This window comes from Lissotriton vulgaris, chromosome 4_1, assembly GCF_964263255.1.
Source record: "Lissotriton vulgaris chromosome 4_1, aLisVul1.2, whole genome shotgun sequence".
NCBI classification, from domain to species: Eukaryota; Metazoa; Chordata; class Amphibia; order Caudata; family Salamandridae; genus Lissotriton; species Lissotriton vulgaris.
The window spans coordinates 1,319,148,497-1,319,169,760 of NC_141691.1; the positions used below are offsets into that span (position 1 = coordinate 1,319,148,497).

Consider the following 21,264-nt stretch of genomic DNA (forward strand, 5'->3'; position numbering starts at 1 on the left):
CATCTACGCACAGTGCAAAAAAAAGGGTCAATTTTGAGTGGAAAATTGTGAGGTTTCCACATTGCTTTTTGTGTCCATTCCTGTCTTAGGCATTAGGCATACCCTCGCAAGTAAGGTACCATTTTAAGTAAGAGAATTTGTGTAATGTTGGGCGGTAGGAAATGTGTGGCTCCCCACAGATTCTAGAAGTTTTACTCACAGAAATGTGGGGGAAATGTGTTGTTTTAGTCAAAGTTTGCAAGAACACCTGGCTAGGACAACCTCGGAAGAGCCATGCACGTCTTGCCACCCTGGATTCCTTTCCCCCTAGGTGTTTCAGTTTTTAAAAATGTACAGGTTCACTAGGTTTCCGTAGCTGCCTGCTGAGCTAGGGCTATGCACATTGAAAAGAAATTTCTTTTTTTAATGGAAAAATGTGGTGTCCATGTTGCATTTTGGGCCCTTTCCTGTCAATGGCACTAGGCCTAACCACACACACGAGGTACCATTTTTATCTGAAGACTTGAGGGAATGCTGAGTGGGTGGGCATTTGTGGCTCCCTACAGATTCCAGAAGTTTTGCTCACAGAAATGTGTATAAAATATGTGTTTTAGTCAAAGTTTTAGACATGCAACAACGTATGGGTAATAACAACTTAGGAGAGTATCACCCCATGCTGGATTACACTAGGTGTCTAGTTTTCAGAAATATACAGGTTTGTTAGGTTTCCCTTGGTGTCAACTGAGCTAGGACCCAACATTCTCAGCTACCCACATTGCAAAAAAATGATCAGTTTTGAGTGGAAAATGTGATCTGTCCCTATATTTTTTTAGCCCTTTCTTGTTGTCATACCCACATATGTGGGGTACCATTTTTATTGAGAGACTTGGGAGAATACTGGCTGGTTCAAATTGTAAGGCTCCCCACAAGTTCCAGAAGTTTTCCTCACACAAATGTGAGAACAATATGTATTTTCACTCAAAGTTTGAGGTTTGCAAGGATATCCGGGTAGGCAAACCTTGGGAGAGCCATGCAAGCCACACCACCTTGGATTCATCCTAGGTTTCTAATTTTCAAAAATGTTCAGGTTTTCTAGGTTTCATTAGCTGTCTGATGAACTAGCTACCCATATTGCAAAAGAATGGACATTGGTCAGTTTTTAGTGGTAAACTAGTACTACCCACACAAGTGAGGTACCATTTCTATTGAGAGACTTGGGGAAACCCAGAATAATAGAACATTTGTGATTACCAATTAAATCTTGTTGCATTTGTGCCTTTCAGTTGTAATCCAGTGTGTATGAAAGAAAACATTTTGAAAAATGCCCTCTGAATCACATGCTAGTATGGCCCCCACAAAATTCAGATATGTACACGTGGCCACTGCTTCTAGATGCCAAATATGGTGTCCATTTAAAAAATGCCTAGGTTTTGTTCATACTAATTTTTCACTCTACAGATTTCACAATATAAATGGTTTATCCTAGGTACACAATGAGAAACCATTGTAAAATTCTGATCAGTGGTTGGCTCTGGGTACTTCGGGATATATATCCCCATGACCAGAAGTATCTAGCAGACATAATAGTATATTGCTTTTGTAAATCGGTCATATTCACATAAAGGTACAGATGAAAACATTCTAACAAATGGCTGTTTTTGTCCTACTCATTTATTTTCTATATTTCTTTATTTGAAGAGTTAGTTTATTTGGGAAAACCTTGAGGGATCTACACATATGACCCCTTCTGAATTAAGAATTTTGTCTACTATTCAAAAATTGCCTGGAATACTTAGCGGGTTCCATACCGGTTTCCACCAAAAACTGGAAGTAGGTTGAAAGAACTAAAAAAGGAACAATGGGTTACCTCTTAGAAAAATGCCCAAACTGTTGTAAAAATAGTTTTTTGATTCAGCTCTAACATGTTCCTGAAATCTGGGATGATGGTCACTTTAGCACCGCAAAACTTTCGGTTGATGCCATTTTGGGAAAAGAACAGACACTTTTTGCAGAGCCCATTTCCCTATTTTTCCCCCCAAAACTCCAATTTGAGCTATGTTTTGGTCATTTTCTCAGTCCTATGCAGGGTAATATGCAAACCCTGGGTACCATTAAAATTCCCAGGAAGTAGGAAAAAAGAACTTGTATTTGGCATGGACACCTGCAGTGGAAAAAAAGGATGGAGTCTTAAGCTCAAACTACCCCAAATTGCCAGCACTGGGGAAAGGGGAAGCCTCAGCAGCTAAAGGGTTAAATAAAACCCCTTAGAAACTAATGTTGAATTAAGTAAACTTGCTTTAACACATTAAAATGACATGTAATTTAATATTAACAAATAAATACATGAAACATAATTATTGGTTTATTATAAAAAAAATTAAACTTTTTAAATTTCCAAATACATTCAACTTTATTTTTTAAAATAAATAATTGCATTAATGAAAATGTATTCTGTCCATAACAATGAATATTTTTTAATACATAATATATACGTAATAAATTTAAATGTTATAATTTAGTTTTTTTCAATTTAAATATTCACAAACAAATTTTAACTAATGTTACTATATTCTAAATGAGTAAAACTTTAATTCAAAATGAAGTTATAATGCTGTAGATATTAGTAATGTATTCACCATTTAAAATAAATATTTTAAATTACTTTGTTTTAAGCTTTAGCCAAATCGCTGTATTTGAAATTCCGCTATGGCGTATTGCAAATTAGAGTAAACACTGCGAGATGGTCGTGTAATGAGGGCAATGCAGGGAAAGATGTACTATTCTTCTGTCCTGCCTACACACATCTAAGGAAAAAATGGCTAAAACCTATTTGCCGTCTCTTGGGTTTCAGGCGCTTTAGTGAGGCAGAAAGAATTCTTAGAACAGAAACAACCCAATCCATTGTCTTTAGTGTAAGCAGATATCTTCTTTCTGTGGAGATAGCACAAAGGAGACTGGGCCTTAAGCTCTAATGATATCCTGCCAGATCTGACCTTGAATTAGCATGACAGCTGAAGGTGGGGTGGGATACCACGAGCTGTGTCGGTACTGCCTACAATTCTTAACTATCTAGTTCCTATTTTGATTATCTGGGAAAAGAAATAATATTACATATATTAACCCCTCCCATGCTGGTGACGGAACCGCTCCATCACCAGCCTCAGTCGCGCTGTGCTGGTGACGGTGACGGAGCAGTTCCGTCACGGCCCGCTCGGTGCGCCTGTGCGGCGCTGATTTCGCGCCTGAGCTGGACGTTCCATTGAGCGGGCGGGGCTTTGACGGAACCGCTCCGTCGCAAGCACAGCGCGCCCGAGGCTCGTGACGGAGCATGGCCCCCCTTTCCCCTCTAGCTGCGGCGGAATTGCCGCTGCAGCGAAGGGGTTAAGTATGTCCTAATGAAAAATTTACTGCAATGTTATGACTTTATTATCTTCAATGAAATGTTCTTAGGCTTAAAAAAATGTATTTATTGTTTTAATATCGCAAATGCATCTGATTGGTCCTCAACTGGTAAAATGAACCGTGGGAAAATGGGCGCGGAGATGTAAATTGTATCTTGCTTTTATATGTGTTTGTACATCTTTTATGGTTCTTGTCCAACTGAAATAAAGATATTTGAATTTGAAAAAAATATGTTCAATGTTTTTATTAAGCTTTAAACTTTTGAACTTTTCCCTGTACTTTACGATAGGGAGATCTTCACCCTGGTAGCAGACATCTTCACCAACATTTGAAAATGTACAAATAGTAACTTTACTCTTGTCAATTAGGCTCCGCCTCCTTAAGTCAGGATGTGTATATATGCAAGCCAAAACTTTTGAAAAAATATTTACACTTAAATGATGAATAGCCTGAAGTAGTAAATTTACTACAAAATGTGAGTAATGTATACATTTAGATTAATTTACAAGTAAATTTACCTTTGTGAATAGCGTCCAATGTGTTCTGCAGTAGGATTACAGCACTTTTTAAAATATAACTAAACACAAGCATGGGCAAAGTCAATAGGTCACACTTTTTCAAGCAAGCTCTGACAAAGCTAAACGATGCTTGTTCTAACTAACAATGCAAGCAAGTTATCCGTTTTTCGAATATGAAATCACATTGCGTCTTCAAATGTAGCATTTACATGCCCCTGGAGATTTCAAAAGATTCAATCAGCTCTTTCTGCTCCGTAGGTCTGGCGGAAATTTGAATTACACCTGCTTAATTTGTGTAATTTCAGGATTTTCATGTTATGCTTGTTACTTGAAATTCCCTAAATTGTGCCAATAAGTGACTATGAAAGATTATATGGCATTTTCTGAAGAATGTACTGTGAATTCGCAATTTGCAGTAAATATTTGCACAGTGAACACTCAGGAATAACAGAACTCAAGTGGCAAATGGCCTTAGTGCTTTTCTTGAAATGCATCCAAAATGTGATGAGTGGATGCATTTGCACAAAAGTACAGTGCGAAAAGATGGATTTGCATTTTGCATAATTTTGCATACCTCTACATTATGTTGTAGGCTTCACGGTTGTCACTAGAGCTCCCTCCAATCAGACAGAACTAAGTCCTTGCTTTAGCAGGATGTAGTATCTTAGGTTGCTGCTGGACCAGAGGGAGACAGCCTCCAGCTGACTGCCATGCAATAGATTGTTGCAAAAGGTCTACAGATTCAGACATAATTCCATTGTTTTACAATCAAAAGTACCTTAGTTTGGTATTAGAGGTCTTTGGAATCAGGCTCTTATCCTCTCAATAGCAGAATTAAATATACTGTCGGTATTACTACAGGTCCTTCAAGTCAAGCATACGTTATTGCAGTAATCAGGCTTCAGTACCTTAAGTAGTAACTTAAGATCACCACTGTCGCTTCAATCTCAGGTAACTAGAGAATTAAGTGTAGCGTAAATGCCCTTGACTGTTTTTGGTAAAGTAAAAAAACACAGTGGCAACAATTCCCCATACAGAGTGCATACCTTCAACCCAAACTGGCATATTCATCTTCTCATGTCAACCTATTTTTCTTTGTTTGCTATGTCCTTACTAAATATAATATTACTGGGCTATGATGGAAATTGTCATTATCAAGGCTCTAAGTGCAACTCCTGTATGTTCTAGATGGTGTCACTCTAACATTTGTAGGTAATAGCACACACTTACATGTAAAATGAAAAGTGGTCTCTATCTAAAACAACAACCTTTTCCAGTTGTGTTCTTATCCTATGTGGTCAAGGGGAGATACTAATGCATAGAGCTACAAAATAGATGAGGAACAATGAAATGGGATATGTAAATCTGCAGTTCCAGTTAGCAGATTGAAAGCTACTAATGCATCATGTGTTCTTGTGAAAGCATTAACAATGAAAATGAATACATGGAAATGTTCAGAGTGCAAAATTAAAGTGTAGGTTTGGAGCAATGGAAAGTACCAGGTGAGGGAAAATGAAATCAAGGAACAAATTAGATGGAAGAGAAATATGTTCACATGTGAGATCGCAGGGAATGGGAGCCAGGAAGACGGGTAGGCTGGGGGGGGGGGGGGGGATACATTAAATTCAAGGACTGTGGGAAAGAAAGTGAAAATACAGAGTGGAAAAGTCAAGAAGGCAGGAAGAAGAGGAGGGAAACAGAAAAGAGTTGGCAACTGAGAAAGTGAAAGAGCAGAAGACAGGGAGAAAGGAAAGTGGAGAGTAACTGGAAAGTGAGAGCGCCAAGTGAAATCTGAAAACACAGAGAGGAATTGAGCAGAGGTATGCAAGTCTAATTCTTGATGGCCTAGCACTTAAACGTAATGGGAACCTTAATTGGACAATGTGCAATGTTATGGACTTGATGTACAGTGCTTTGAAGCAATGGCAAGCCATTGAAAACTTAAGCTTCAATAGCTGATAGGGGCTGACCCAAAATCTACTCTCAGTACTTCTACTTATATATAATGTTTTTATTTTTTAAGTAATGGTATTATGATGCTGCTCACACATAAATCTGTAACAAGATCTAAAAATAACAAGGCAATACTTTGGACCTATTCACAAGGGTAAACCTACATGAGTCATTCTGCCCATTTAAATCTATTCTTATGAGTAACTTTACTACTTAGGGCTAGACACCATTTATGAGCATAAAGTTACTCAAATGTGATGAAATGCATATTTCCCCTTACTGAAAAAGGGGTTGAAGCTAGATTTACGACTGTAAAGATACTACAGCGTGTGACAAAGGAGCAGTGTTGAGTCCAGTAGCACACATGGCCAACCACTAATACTGCAACGTCCAGTCATACAAATTACTGGAGGTAGGAACTTAGACTAGAACCTCATAGGAAATAATGTTACATTAAATGAAAATATATAAAAACCTTCAAAATATAAACTCCTTTAATTTAACATTAAAAAATCTTGAAATAAAATCTAGTTTATTTGTTATAAAAATATAATTAAATTACCATTAATTATACATCATTTGTAAAAATTGTTAATGCATTACACAATGTATCATTTTAATTTTAGATGGATTTCCTTTTAATTTAAACTTCAAAAAATTATTTTAATCAAGGTAAATATACTACAAATAATTAAAAATAATCAAAGTTTAACATTAATGTTACTAATGTTGTAACATTTGTAATATTGTGGTCTACATTTAAAATACATTTAAAATGAATTTACATTGATATTAACATGAAAATATTTGTACAATTTCTTTGTCAATTTTAACAATGTTTTAGTTTTCCCTCTGCTTTTCCTATACAGTTCTATGCCACTGGTTTTAAATGTAGAACAAAATGAAAAAACCTTACAATATTATTAACTTCGTTTCAATTTTAAATGTAATTATTATAAATACATTACATTTGATTAAATAATGTTGCTGCAGTTTACATTACCAAAACACTGAAATTAAAACGTGTATTTTTACTTCTGTATTACTAATTATTTAAATATGTATATAGAGTTGATTCACAGTAATTTAATTATGTTTTTGAAATACTGTTTCATTAAATTTTTAAATATACACGATTATAATATGTTAAAATAGAATGGAAAAATATGATTTAATGTTAGATTTTTTTCTTAACATTACATTTAAATGATATTTCTAGTTATGTTAAATAATTCAATTCAGTTTAACCTTATTTCCCATTGGGTTTTATTTTAAACACACACCTTCAATGTTCTCTATATGAGGGTGTTGACTTCCAGCAGTTCACTGTGTGTGGTGCTGGACTTACTCCAGCTCTGAGTTGTGGGACATTTTTTAGTGTTATTTCCGGCTGCAGTAACTTTGGAAGTGCAGTTTGTTGGGTGCACATTCATCCCTAAACCCCTCCCCAACTCTCCCCTAACCGCGCCTTACTCCTTCCTTAACCCCACCCCTTTAGTAGCAAGTATTAGCTGTTGTCCAGCCACTACTCTCTCTCCCTTTCACAGTTAGCGTTAAAATGTACATCTACGCAGTTGGAGGCTCTGCAGCTGGGGTGGAGATCTCCATGCAGAAAATATAGGTAAAGTAAAGGCGTAACCGCCATAAGTAGGTTTCTGTACCTTATTTTGTAATATATTATTAATACTATTGTGGTACTACTAATATAATGCAAATGCAGTGTATGAACAGACTATTTTCTACTAAAAACCAATACTGGAGTAAAGTAAAAATCAAAGTGGTTCGATATTGCGTAATTTGCAGTGTATACAATACAAACATTCTACAATTTAAAATAAAGAGCTAAGGACACCCGTGAGCCACTTTAGCATTAAACCAGCCCAGAACTGGTCTACCTGGGTGTCTCCAACATCTTCCAGAGAGAGGTCATTGTTTCTGTGCGTTCTGTAGGTTTGCTGTTTGTTTTGCGATGCCAGCTGTGACAATTAATTCACGTTCACGTGGTGCAACAAGAAATGTTACTTACTCTGAATAGGAATTGAAATGAAACTTTGCAGGATTATTAAGGTATGCTTGTGCGCCTTTGTCCTGAAATGGTTTGATCAGAGATCTTAGTTGCCAACGTCTTTCCACTGTTACATGACAGAAATCCGGTCTTGTAAAATATGCAAAATCATTATATTGAACCTTGTGATCTGGCCTAGCCTTCTCAGCTACGATCTGTCTCACTAAGAAATTACCGAAATAGACCAATATGGCTCTAGGGTATATGCTAGGTTTTGTTGGGATATTAAAAGGCATCCGGTGGGCTCGTTGAACCTCTACATTCAGATTCCAGTCTTTCAGTGCAGGGATAGAGTCTTCTAGTAATTTAACCACAAATGCTCTCGTATCCCCCCCTTCAAGTTTCTCAGGGACACCTAAAATGCGGAGATTGTTCCGACGTTGCCGGTTTTCAAATTCCTCAAGCTTCCATTTTATATCAACCAGTTCAGCATCTTGAAGCTTCACACGTTCGGCGTTCAACGTAGTTTCTTTTTCATTAGACATAACCCTGGCTTCCATCTCGGTGATTTTTTCACCTATTAGATTACAGGATTTAGATAGTTTCCTGACCACTCCTTGCATTTTCCGAAGTGCAGCTCTGGATTTTTTACTGTCTTGTGCAGCCTCTTCTCTATGAGCCGCTATGGCTTATAAAATAGTCTCTACAGCTGACTGAGAAATTTCTGGATTTACTGGGAGATTAGATGTTGTAGCTGATTGCAGAGATAAGTCAGGAGCTGACTGTATACCCTTGGCGTCTTTTTCCTGTATTCTGGTGATAGTTTTTGATTTGGCTCTAACCGTATTGACATTAGTATCCTGCTCTTCTGAGCTCTCATCATACGAGCTAATCTGAAGTTCAGAGTCCTCAAGGCCCTCAAAAGAGTCAGTGTCGTCTGACCACTCCGCCAATGCATTTGGACCATTTTCATCAGAGAATGAATAAAATTCACAAGATTCCTTCTCCTTCTCCTCAGAAGCCTGACTTTTCGATGTATCGTTCCCTACCGTCTTTTTAGTCATTGTTTGAGTCATTATCTGGCTCTCCTCTACCAATTCTAGACTCCTAGAGACAGCTGGTTGTAGTATAGGGGGAATATCTGTGTTTAAGTGCTCAGTTAGAGGTTCGCTAGGGGTCGCCTGGCTAATTTGAGCTGTGCCACTCAAAGGTGAGGTTGAATCTAACTGAACCCCCAAAATATTCCCCCCTATTCCAGAAAAAGACATACTTTGTCGTGTAGACTTTGAGTCGTGGTTTGTAGTAGCCGGGACCTCAGAAGCACATAGCGCAGGGGTCTGTTCGTTAATGTTAATGCTACTTACAGTTTCGTAGTTTTCAACAGGGTGCTGCGGCTCCGGTGTATTACATGTCTCCGTAGTTGGTTGTCCTTAGTCAGCATCTGCACTATCAAGAGTAGTAAGAGGTAGAGGGAGGGTTTCATTCATTGAAGCAGGCTTGCTGGGACCGCTGAGTAGTCCCTTTTTTAAGAATAGGTCAAGAACTCTATCCCCTGTTGAGTTTAATTTCCTGCGGGCAGCGTGGAGCTCCTGTCTTGCTGTGGAGTCTGATAGTGCCTGCTGGCTTCTTGTCTTAGTTTTATCCACATTAGACAGAAAGCGTGTTCTTCTGTCAGGTTCTTCTAGCTGTTCATGCTGCTCATGTTGCTGTCGTTCAGCTTCTTTGCGCAAAATTCTAGCAGCTTTAGCTACCCTTGCTCTGGTTGCTGCAGCTGACGCTGAGGATTTTGCTGGCATTTCTTTAACTGGGCGTAGGTAAATTTTCTTCACTTTCTGTAGATTAATAAAGTGCACTGGAAAAAGCCCACCAAGTTTTTCTTGCTTAGTTTCGCCTTCGCCTTCACTGCGTGTAGTAAAACTTGCTACAGGACTTGATACAGATTTACAGCCCGGGCTGATACAATGTTGCAGCTCTATTGTCAAGCTTGCTCCCTGAGCGAGAGCCCCGCCCTACAGCTCCGTGCTCGAGGAACAGACGGCAGCTGTGGGAGGAAGAGCCAGAGGGATTGATTGTGTTGTTGCAGGGAAGCCGAGTGAAGCTTTCGGATCCAAAGGAGATGGATGCCGCTCGAAATCACCATAAAACTCGAAGGTAAGCATAAATAAATAACAATATAAGTTCTTTTATAAGTTCTTTTCCAAATGCTGGACGCCGAGCGTAGTTAAACGCGACCCATTTAGCCAACTATGATTTCCTTCCGTGTGCCGGTCTTCAAAGCGGAGTAATACGGAGTGGAGCGGAGCTCACACACTGTGCTGCTAACCCGGTCTAAGGACAGACCGCCATCTTGCCCCGCCCAACAAAGGCGCACAAGCATACCTTAATAATCCTGCAAAGCTAAAAATTGTATATGGTGGTCTTACCAAATTTTTTGTGTCAGAGATCAAAGCAAAAGCGTACTTAGATCAGATGTCATAATTTGCTTATTAGACTGTGAATGAAAATGGAAATACTCTTATGCTTAATTAATTACTTCATTAATAGCTTTATGCTCCCCCTTACCTTTAAGTGACACGTCGTATCTGGCATCATGTGTATCGTTATTAACATGGGAGTATTTCAAGTTATATCTCAAGTTCTATATATTATAATGTACTGATATAGACTAAAGGTTTTTTCCTTTCTATTCTCGACTTTTCCTTTTTCAATCCTTCTTTTTATCTATTAGTTTCTCTCCTTTTATCCTTTTCTTACTCCTTCTTTTCCTTCCTATATAATGTGTTTTTTTTGAAGCGGCTGCTCATACACGATGCTGCTATTACATCACTCAGACTCTGGTTGAGTCTGGTTGCCCACTGAATTGGGGGGGGTTTAAGAGGGAGGGGGGTTGGGTGGTTAAGGGTGGGTAAAAGTAAGGGTGGGTCACTTTGGGGGGTGAAAACAAAAAACAAAAAAAATGAACCAGTTATTTTTTCAGAGGATATATGTAAAAAGAGATTAAATAGCATATTAGTTGAGTTAGAAATTTATTTGCTTGAGGCACTGCGACAATCTTTTTCTATCAATAATGGGTAGGTTAAAAGTTCAGACTTGGAATGTCGGAGGTTTATTAACTGGAGATAAGTTAAGACGAATTACTGAATTGCTTAAATTGGCTCCAGTAGACATACTACATGGGATAAAAAATCATGGTTGAATATTAATGGATATAACTTATTGGCGGTCTCCACACAGACATCAAATATAAGGGGGGTGGCGATACTTGGGAAAAAAAACTTGGGGTTAAGTGTACGACATCTATCAGATCCCCATGGCAGATGGGCTATTGCTAAACTTGCTTGTGGTATAAACATCTGTACAGTCTATGGTTCAAATCTAGATGATTCCACAATCTTTGATGAACTAGAGATCGAGTTGCCTATGTGGCAGGGCCCACTAATTCTCTGTGGAGATTTTAATATTTCATTAATACCACCATTGTCTAATATCCCTTCCAAAACAAAATACCAAGGACGCAAACCCAAAGTTTATAAAACCCTCAATAGACTTATCAACAATCTGGGGCTCACAGACTTGTGGATACATAACAATCCACATGATCAAGGTTTTACCTATTTCTCTCATCCTCATCAAAAGCAGGTCCGCATTGATTATATCTTTGTTACCACTGACCTTATTCCACTATCAACTATAAAAAAAATGCCAAGAATAATCTCAGACCATAATGCTCTAATTTGTGTAATTACATTTAATCCTCTTATTACTCAATCCAGGTCCAGGTCTTTTGACCGGAAGCTATTAACCAACACTGAATTCATTTTGCATATTAAAAAATGGTCTGAGGAATTTTTCAACATTAACCGTTTTAGTACCTCCAGAAATATAGTTTGGGATTCATATAAATCTGCTTTAAGAGGTGAGATTTCTAGCTTCCAACATGCAGCACGCCTCAAAGCTAGGAAACTGTACGAAACAAAGTTAAATGACTTAACGAAAGCTGAAATAGAACATATGTGCATAATAGAACAGAATAAAGATTCTCATAATCAATGGCTCCGGGTGGCGATCCTGAAAACTGAGCTTTATTCTGAATTAAGTCAAAAGGCCGCCCAAACATACAGAGCTTATAGGAAGAAGGTTTACGAAACGGGTGAAAAAATTGGCAAACAACTGGCCCTGCGTACATGCCAGAAAAATGTGCATAATAATATTACTTCTATTGTAGAAGGTGGACGTACTTATGTTCAATCTTCAGATATCATTGCCCAGTTTCAACAGTATTATCAAAAATTATATTCTGAAGAAGGGACTAACTCCGAACAAGATATAGATATGTTTTTGGCGGGTTTCCTTAACAATACAGCAACTATTAACCTGTTAGATGATGAGATGAGAGAAATACTTGAAGCTGAGATTACTATAGATGAAGTTAGAGAAGCTTTATCACTATTATCCTCGGGCAAAGCTGCAGGCCCGGATAAATTGCCAATTGAGATTTATAAGATTCTTAGCTCCCTACTAAGCCCTTTACTACTGGACTTATTTTTAGGTGTACAGTACAATGGCATTCCCCCACCTTCTTGGGATGAGGCTAGTATTATAGTATTTCCCAAGAAGGGAAAATCGCCCGAACAGCTAACTTCGTATCGACCCATTTCATTGATAAATTCGGACTCTAAATTATATGCCAAAGTGATGGCTCTCAGACTCAGCGGGGTCATTGGGCATCTGGTCTCTCCGTGGCAGCATGGTTTTGTTCCGGGTTAGGGGACAACGGATCATATTCGCCGCACCATCGCTCTTTTCGATGCCATGTCGGTCACGGGGGATCAGATGTCTATGATCTTGCTTGATGCTGAGAAAGCCTTCGACCGCGTCTCATAGAGCTTTTTGTGGGTTGCCATGACACGTCTTAATTTCGGCCCCAAATTTCTTAAATCTGTAAAATCTATGTACCACCAACCCAAAGCAAAAGTCTCAATCTCAGGATTGGATTCAAATGTTATTAATATAACAAGAGGCACAAGACAAGGATGTCCCTGTTCTCCTTTACTATTCGCTCTTTATATTAATCCTCTTATTTTAAAACTATTAGAAAGTAATAATATAAAGCCAATTGTATATAATCACTTTGAAACTAAAGTTCTAGCCTATGCTGATGACATCGCGGTATTAACATCTCACCCGATCGAAGCTATACGCGAAATTGAACTACTCCCTCTCCAATAAGGTAAATATTCGGGTTATTCTTTGAATAGGGGAAAGACCATTGTGCTGTGCACGGAAAACACTATTTGTTTAGATGCGAGAAGAGCAAACAATGCGACATATCTGGGTGTGATATTATCTGCCGACATAAAGAAATTAGTCAAAAATAATTTTGAACCACTAATAGATAAAATCAAGACCGATTTGGATAGGGTAAATGGTTTGCATCTTTCCATTATAGGTAGAGTGAACTATTTAAAGATGAATATACTACCGAAATGTTTGTATCTCTTTCGTTCCATTCCTCTACTTATAGATTCTAACATAATTAATTTAATTAATAAACTTACTTCCAAATTTGTCTGGCAAAATGGGAAGATCAGACGATCTCTACTTTATCTATCCACTCCGCTTAACAGAGGTGGGCTCACTGCTCCGAATTTAACTCTATACTACTGGGCAGCTTTTTTAAAACACCTAAAACCTATGATTTTAGAAACACCCTTAACCTTGGATACTTCTAACATTACTATACCCACAATTTATGAATTAATGTTAGGGCAAGAAGCGAAAGGTTTGTTACTAAGAAAAACTGAAAAAGCCTATTATAATCAAACTAAGGGTGAAATTATTAAAAGTGCCTGGCTGATCTGGAATAGGATACTTAAACACACACAGATCGGCAAAATCAACCGATATACGCCCATTTTCCATTCTACCATTACTTCTGATCTTGATTTTGAACATACAGCTAAGAAGTGGTATAGTCTAGGCATAAAAACAATTAACGAAGTGTGGATAAATGGGCCACAAACTACATTTCAAGATGTTAAAATAAGATTTGATCTCCCAGAAGGTGAATTTCTTAAATTTGCACAATTACAGGCTAAATTAAAAGCAAAAAAAGATGTTATTAATCTTCAGAAGAACGATTTAATAGAAGCATGCCATTTTGCAAAAACTAGGATTGGAACATTATACAATATCTTATTAACTAATATCAACGATGATCTCGAGAAAACCGAAACTAAATGGATGGTAAAATTAAATAATCCTGATATTGATATAGATAAAACACTTGAAATGAGCAATAAATTATTTATGGCTAGTAATTTTAAGGCACAACTATACAAAACCATTTATGATTTATATTTTACCCCTGCCAAACTTTTTGCATGGGGGAAAGGGGAAAATGATCATTGCCCACGTTGTTCACAAGGTCCAGCGACCTTAATTCACCTCTTTAGCAGCTGCCCCGAGCTACGTATATTAAAAAATATGATTGCCACTTTTTGGGAGAAAGTCTTCCATCACAAACTTCCAGAGTCTGATACCCTGTTTGTGTTGGGATATGATAGCTCGCTAAAACTAAGTAAATCTGAACAAAAACTTTTATTTATAGGTACAGCTGTACTGAGATTAATCTTGTCCGCGCGCTGGAAGGATACTCTTCCCCCTACCTTTCAAATGTGGCTAGCTCGATTTCTTGCAGTTTACTCTTTTGAATCTGCAATATATGCAACTAGAGGAATCAAAACAAAATTACGTGGTAAAGAATTGTGGCACCCTATATCATTATGGAAAGAAGAGCTCTGTCCCAGTGGAATTGGTTAATGGAAATCTGAAGATTCATATGTACTCTTTGTTATTTGTTTTTTTTTTCTTCTGAATTGAAATGTAAACAATCGATGTATTATATTAAGTTTGTATTTTGTATTACCCCCTGCTAAATACTGGTTCCAAATAAAAAAAAATTTAAAAAAAAAAAAAAAGGAATTGAATTGAAACTTTTCTTGACATTTTTCTTGGATCATAGCAAAACAGATTGGACAATCAAGTTTTAGCTCATGCTTCTTGCTTTATTATTCGGTTCATGGGAGTGCTTACTTCCTCTCTAGCAGTCTTGCCATAATTAAAGATTATTCCTTTCACTTGCTTCTTTTTAAAGGTTACAGTGATTTTTCAAATGTAGCACATTTAGCTTTGCATTAGTAAATATATTTGTCATTTTGAGCTGTTGTTTTTCGGCCAATGTCGCATTGATGAAAAACCTTTTTCGGATGGAGGATTCCAAAATTCAGTAATCCTGTGTCTTCCTTTCAACAGGTATTCCATTATGCGGAGCAGACATTCACAGCGAGTTTTCAGCATCGATGCCCTGAATGGAACAATCTCTGTTGCAAAACCTCTGGACAGGGAGATAGCTGCCTGGCACAATATAACAGTCAGAGCCACAGAAGCGAGTAAGTAGAGATTTAAGGAGCGCGCGCTCCACGTTGCCTGCACTTAGCGTAATTATCATTATAATGGCCTCTTCTTCAAAATGGAGGGCACCTGCAGCTCAATCAATAGTCTTCCGTTACTTCTTACATTAAGGAGCATTATTCCGAGAGGACTTCGGAGGGAGTTGGAGTTATGCAAGATCGAAGGTCGTGCACGTTTTTCATAAAATATGCCCTTATGTAATAGGAAAAAAAATATTATCGCCGGCTGGAGGAAGCAATGCTTTCAGGTTGCCGTTAGACATAAACTGTACGTAAAATACAGGGGATTGAGATAAGTGAGTCCCTGGCTGATTTAATATTATAGTGCAAAGCAGTGTAGCTACCAAAGTTACTCTGCTGCCTTTGTGCAAGGAAAGAATGCAGCCTAGCACCATATTTGATGAAAATGTCCTGCTGCTCACTTTTTCTGCATTGGTGCACAACAGGTTGCCTAGGGCCACACACAACTATATGGGGCATGGTGCAGAGGTGTGTGTGTTCTGTCAAGCATAGGATTTATAATGGAAACATACCCTTCTAGTACATAATCCTATCCCTAGAACCATTATTAAATTCTAAGGGGGTTATTTACAAGCCCTTTGCACCTCCGGTGCGTCACCTTTTTGCCGGCCCATAATTACAAGGCCACACAAAGCCACCCTGCGTGGCTTTTCATGACTTTGTAAATACGGCCCCTTTTCAAGCATCACTTTGTGTGAAAGGGACGTGCCATGGGTGCTGCTGTGGGTGTTGTAAATCTGGGAATGCGGAAGAATCCATTTTGTAAACCTGGAAATGCGTCAGAATCCTATGCCTCCCCAGGGGAAGCGTAAGGAGGCGCAACAAGGAGAAATAAACACCATCAATGATAGTTTCTGTGCAGGAAGGGACCAAATCATCCCTGCAATGCAGGCAGCCTTGCACCGGTGCAAGGGTGACTGCATTGGCGCATGGCAGTCAATTGTGCACCAGTGCAGGGAAAGCAAAGGAATGTATCATATTGTTCTAAATATGACGCAATCCTGTGCTTTTAAAATGACCCAGCGCAGCGCAGCATAATTGCTTGTGATGCTGCTCTGCATCATATTGTTGTAAACGAGGCTCTATATTCGTAAACCTTCCATGCATAGTATGTGTGCTGTGCAGTACAACACACAAGTATTCCGTGGAATGATTGGCAATATGACAACATTTAGCATTTTTATTGCCTGCTTCTAGTAGGCAGTATTTTTGGGTGCAAAACCCGGCCGGGCTATATTAGTAAGTCGGACTTTGAGTCAAAAACTATAGGTGCTTGTGCTGATCCGCCCGAGTTGCACCCAGGTAATACCACCTTAATGCACAGTGGCACAAAACGCTATTTACCCTGCAAAAAGACAAGCTTTGAAGTGCAAAATACCTTTTTCAGTGGAAAGAATTAACCTTGCAAGAGTTTGCAAACTTTGTGTAACTTTTCCCTAGAGTAAATCCTTAGTAAATCTATCCCTGTTTTTTTTTCAACAAAACTTTTTTATGTTGTACGTTTTTGGGGGCAATCCTAGCTTGAGTGCATAACTTTTTATTTGAATTAAACGAAATTCTCATATTTTTAGAATGGAATAGCACATACATTTACAGTGAAATGGTGAAGCATCAGTGTCTGAGAAAGGCACATTCACTTTAAACTACAGTGCATGAAATTCTCCCCAAGGGAACTTAGGGCCTGATATAGAGTTTGGAGGAAAGGTACTACATCATAAGTGTGACAGATATTCTATTTGCCTTATTACAAGTTCATTAGGATAAAATGCATTTGCAATAAGGCAGACAGGATAGCCGTCGTCTTTGTGATGAAGTACCCATTTGCCAAACTCTAAATCAGACTCTTAATTTCTTTCATTACTTGAGGACAACAGGAAGTCTGTGGATTAATATATAGTGAAGGCTTAGGAACAGTAAGTGCTAGATTTCAATGTGTGTAAAAATGTGTTAGCCAAGCATATACATAGACATTGTCCGCAAACCATAACTAATCACTACCTTAATATGGCAAAACAACATTTATTTAGAAAGGTATTTTGATCAAAGATCACTTCATCAGGCTGTGTGTGTCTGAGGCTTTCAAACTAGTGTTCATAACTTATACACCAACAACTTTAATTATTTGCTTCCAAGCCCATGCAACGCTGCTCTGTGTCAGTTTTAAAGTTGAACTATTAAGGCAAAATGAAGGAAGTGCATACATAGTTCCCATAGGTTGTGTCACAAAATCAAGGGTCGAAGCCCAATGCAAGAATGTCAGGGGTTTACATGCTAGTTTAGAATCTATGCAGCAGCAGAATCACCAACAACTAGAGATCTCCAAAAATTGTCCCTCCTTGCCTTCTCACACTGACAAAGACTGGTAGAAAGCAAATTACCTTCCGATATCACAGAGATGAGAAATATACTGTTTAAAACCAGGAGGTAGTAAAATACCAACAAGTGAAAAGCCTGATAGAATAAAGATAAATATCAAAATACAGGATTTGCAGGGTTAAAAATTACAGGCGAGGTTCAAATATACCTTAAAGTAGGGTTCAATTAGTCATGTGGCTTGCATGCCCTAATGGTGTCTATTATATAATGGAACTGTTCCAGAATTGCAGAGCACATGCTGACCACTGTTACACCAGCAAGAAACACAAAGACTGTCAAAGACTGTCCAGTGAGGTTGTGGCACTCAGAGGTACCTTGAAGACAGAAATATGCAGGTTGGCTCACACATGTAGGTACATTCTGCTGTTGATACAGTGCAAGATGATTGGATCAAGCCTTGCAGCTTCAAGAGTAACTATCCCACCTGTTACTTTTCCAGCCATCTCATTCTACCCTCAGTGACTCAGAGGTGGCAACTTACAGTGCTAACACTTCTCATGATTCTATGTAAGGCTTGTGTCTTTTAGAGATAAGTGCTTGATTGATAATGGAATCTGCCTAAGCCCTTGTTGGATTTCAGAATTCAAAGGGATGCCACATAACTGATTGTCCCATGACGCTTTCCTATTTTGTAGATTCACTGAGCTTTCAAGTGAATGTTTCCCTTTCCTGCTTTTGAACCACGGTTCTAACCCATCTTTAAAGCCTTGCAGAGACATGTGCTGAATATGAGTGAATGGACTATAGCTCGTTTAGCTTCCAGAGATTCAAGCCCAGCAAAGAAATTCAGGGAGATCAGCCCCTGCAGCCCCTATAAACATTAGCCTGAGATGTGAGTCGCTTCATAGCCATGACAAGATTACAAGAGCACTGGCTACATACTGGTCGGTTGCCTCTCTAGTCTCTTGAATTTAGTATTTTGCATTGTGGTAGTAGCCCACTTATATGGGGGTCTGTGTAAAGAATTTTGTGAGTACGCCTTTGTAATGTATGGATTGGTCTTTCAATATCAAGTCCTATTTCATTGCTGAAGAAAGAAGTATGTCTATATTCATTCCTTTTGAGAACCATTTTTATGTAATAAAATTTGAATCCCAGGTTCCCTCTAGTTATTCAGGAAACACCCACTACTTTCCTGGTTGTAAGTAAATTTGTTTAGTTCGGATTTGTGATCCGTAAAACATACAACAATTTAAAATATGCAGTATTATAGAGTGATCAAACCCCAATTAAAAAATCAATAACATTTAAATTAAAGAGTAGTGATTAGCTCTTCATCATAATGTGCAAATACAGTAATGCAATATAATAAAAGTAAGGTGCAATTCCATGGGAAGCAAAATATGATAATGTGAGATAGAGTTCATGTTATATTGTGTAGCACTCATGATGAGAATTTAGAAAATTACAGAGTTAAAGTGCATCGAGATATGATTTAGAAACATGAACTAGCCAATGACAAGTGTTAATGGATACATTCTCTATACAATTCAAGTATGAAGACAGTAATACAGTAATTCAATTCAATTCAATATAACGAGAATAGGCTACAGTTCCATAAAAAACAAACTAAATTAACATATGATAGGATTCACATTGTATCAAGTCAAGCCAAAGAAACTTTATTCTGCAAACTGTCATAAAAGCATTCATAAAATAAAAAAGCATAGGTTAACAATTTCATGTGGTACCGAATTATAGACAATACCCAATTTTCAAATGATAACTCTAAAATACAACATTTAAAAGAGCCAAGTCAGATAGACTAAATCATGTCTAAAACATTTAAAAGATAGCCCTTAAACTTCATATCCCAACCTGATGTAAAATGTAGATTGTAGATTTTATAACATTTTAAACTACAAAAAAGATTTCAGGTGAGCCTAAGGACTGCATGAAAATTAAACCATCATTATGTCGCCTCACATTGGCTTTTCATAGCAACGGCACCAAAAAACGGTGTCTTGGATCTTGATGCATAAGGGCAAAACTAAAATAAATTAATGGTGCTTTGGATTGAGAAGTTGTCGCACACACAAAGAGATATATTCGGATGCCGTGCCCCCGGGAATGGAAAAGCAAATTTAAAGTGCATAGTCTAAACAAAGTCAGCCAGTGACTTGAGGGAAAATGCACCACCTCAAATAAGGCTTTAAACCACACATTGATGAAACAGTGGCATAGTTTACAATTGATTGTTTGGCCTATCTGCAGCGAAACATTTATTCATACAATGTTCTAAAAACAGTTCTTTAATGCGTAGTTTGTGATTTGGGCTGATTATTCGGGGGAATGCATAAAGATTGAGGAGGTTCATCTATCTAAGGTGATCTTCAAATGCCTTAGCAATTGATCTATCTCATCTAATGACAGGCAGTCTGAGATGTAAGATCTAATCAGACCAGTCTCTGGGGATATCCATATTTTCACCCACAAGAATAAAGGAGCTATTATAATATCATATTCACCAGCTCCTCATGGCATAATACGGGAGCTGTACCCTCTGGGACTGAAAGTAGTCTGTGCAAAAATGTATTTTCTGCGCATTGTAGAATATCTACCGTATTGTACCCCCAGAGGCCAGCTCCATAGACCCCCACTGAAATGCACTTGCTCCTGTATAAATTCAACATTTCTGGAATTGCTTTATTTTGAAGCATATGGGCAAATCTATAAATGGCTTCAATGTTCCTGTTAAAAGTCTGCATCTAAGTGTTAAAAGAGGGGTCCAACTCAGTGACTGGTTACACAAGATCCCCAAATAATGAAATGTTTTTACCTTTGATAAGACAAAGTACCCAGTAGTGAATGACTTTGAGTAGGTGCTGGGGCGGGCACATGTCATTACATACAACTTTGAGAAATTTACTTTGAGATCCAGGTCCTCAATGAACACTAGAAACAATTCTGAAAGGGACTGAAGGCTATTTGCGGTATGTGCAATCAGAACTGCCCAGTCTGTGTACACTAAAATGGGAATGGATTTTTGGCCCATAAAAGATACATCTTTGCCATGTTCTACTAAATGGTAACTAATACCATTGATATATAGCAGAAAAAGAATGCACCCCTGATTAACATCCCTAATCAATTTTATGTGGGGTGAGCATTTGCCTGAAGGGTCATATCGAACACTAACCATAGGATACTGCTAGAGATGCATAATAAGTGTCAATAAGTCATGTTCCACTCCCATTTTGCCCATTAAATCCCATAGCTTCATACGATTCACAAGATCGAAGGGACTGGATAAATCGATGAAAGTACGGTGCAAAGAGCCTTTCTTAGCTTTCACATACTTCCCCCAGAATAAATAAATATTTAGAGATTGCTCAATTGTCTCAACACGGTGTCTGAATCCAAAATGGACAACTGATAAGATGTTATTTGCAAGAGCCCAGTCTTCGAGGCGTGACAATAAAATTTGGCCTAATATCTTCTCACTAGAGTCAATCAAAGAGATCGGCGGATAGCAGGTCATCTGCGAATGGTCCCCTTTTTTAAAAATAAGGATTATGATAGTGGACTTCCAGGACTC

The 21,264-nt window shown here is 38.1% G+C and overlaps 1 protein-coding gene across 1 annotated transcript in view; it reads left to right on the plus strand.

The window, feature by feature from the left end:
• CDH19 (cadherin 19) overlaps window positions 1-21,264 on the plus strand; it is a 1,234,526-nt gene that overhangs the window by 858,826 nt on the left and 354,436 nt on the right. Inside the window, exon 8 of the mRNA XM_086965550.1 lies at window positions 15,172-15,308. Coding sequence (XP_086821676.1) covers window positions 15,172-15,308 — 137 coding nt within the window. The remainder of the gene's footprint in view (window positions 1-15,171; window positions 15,309-21,264) is intronic.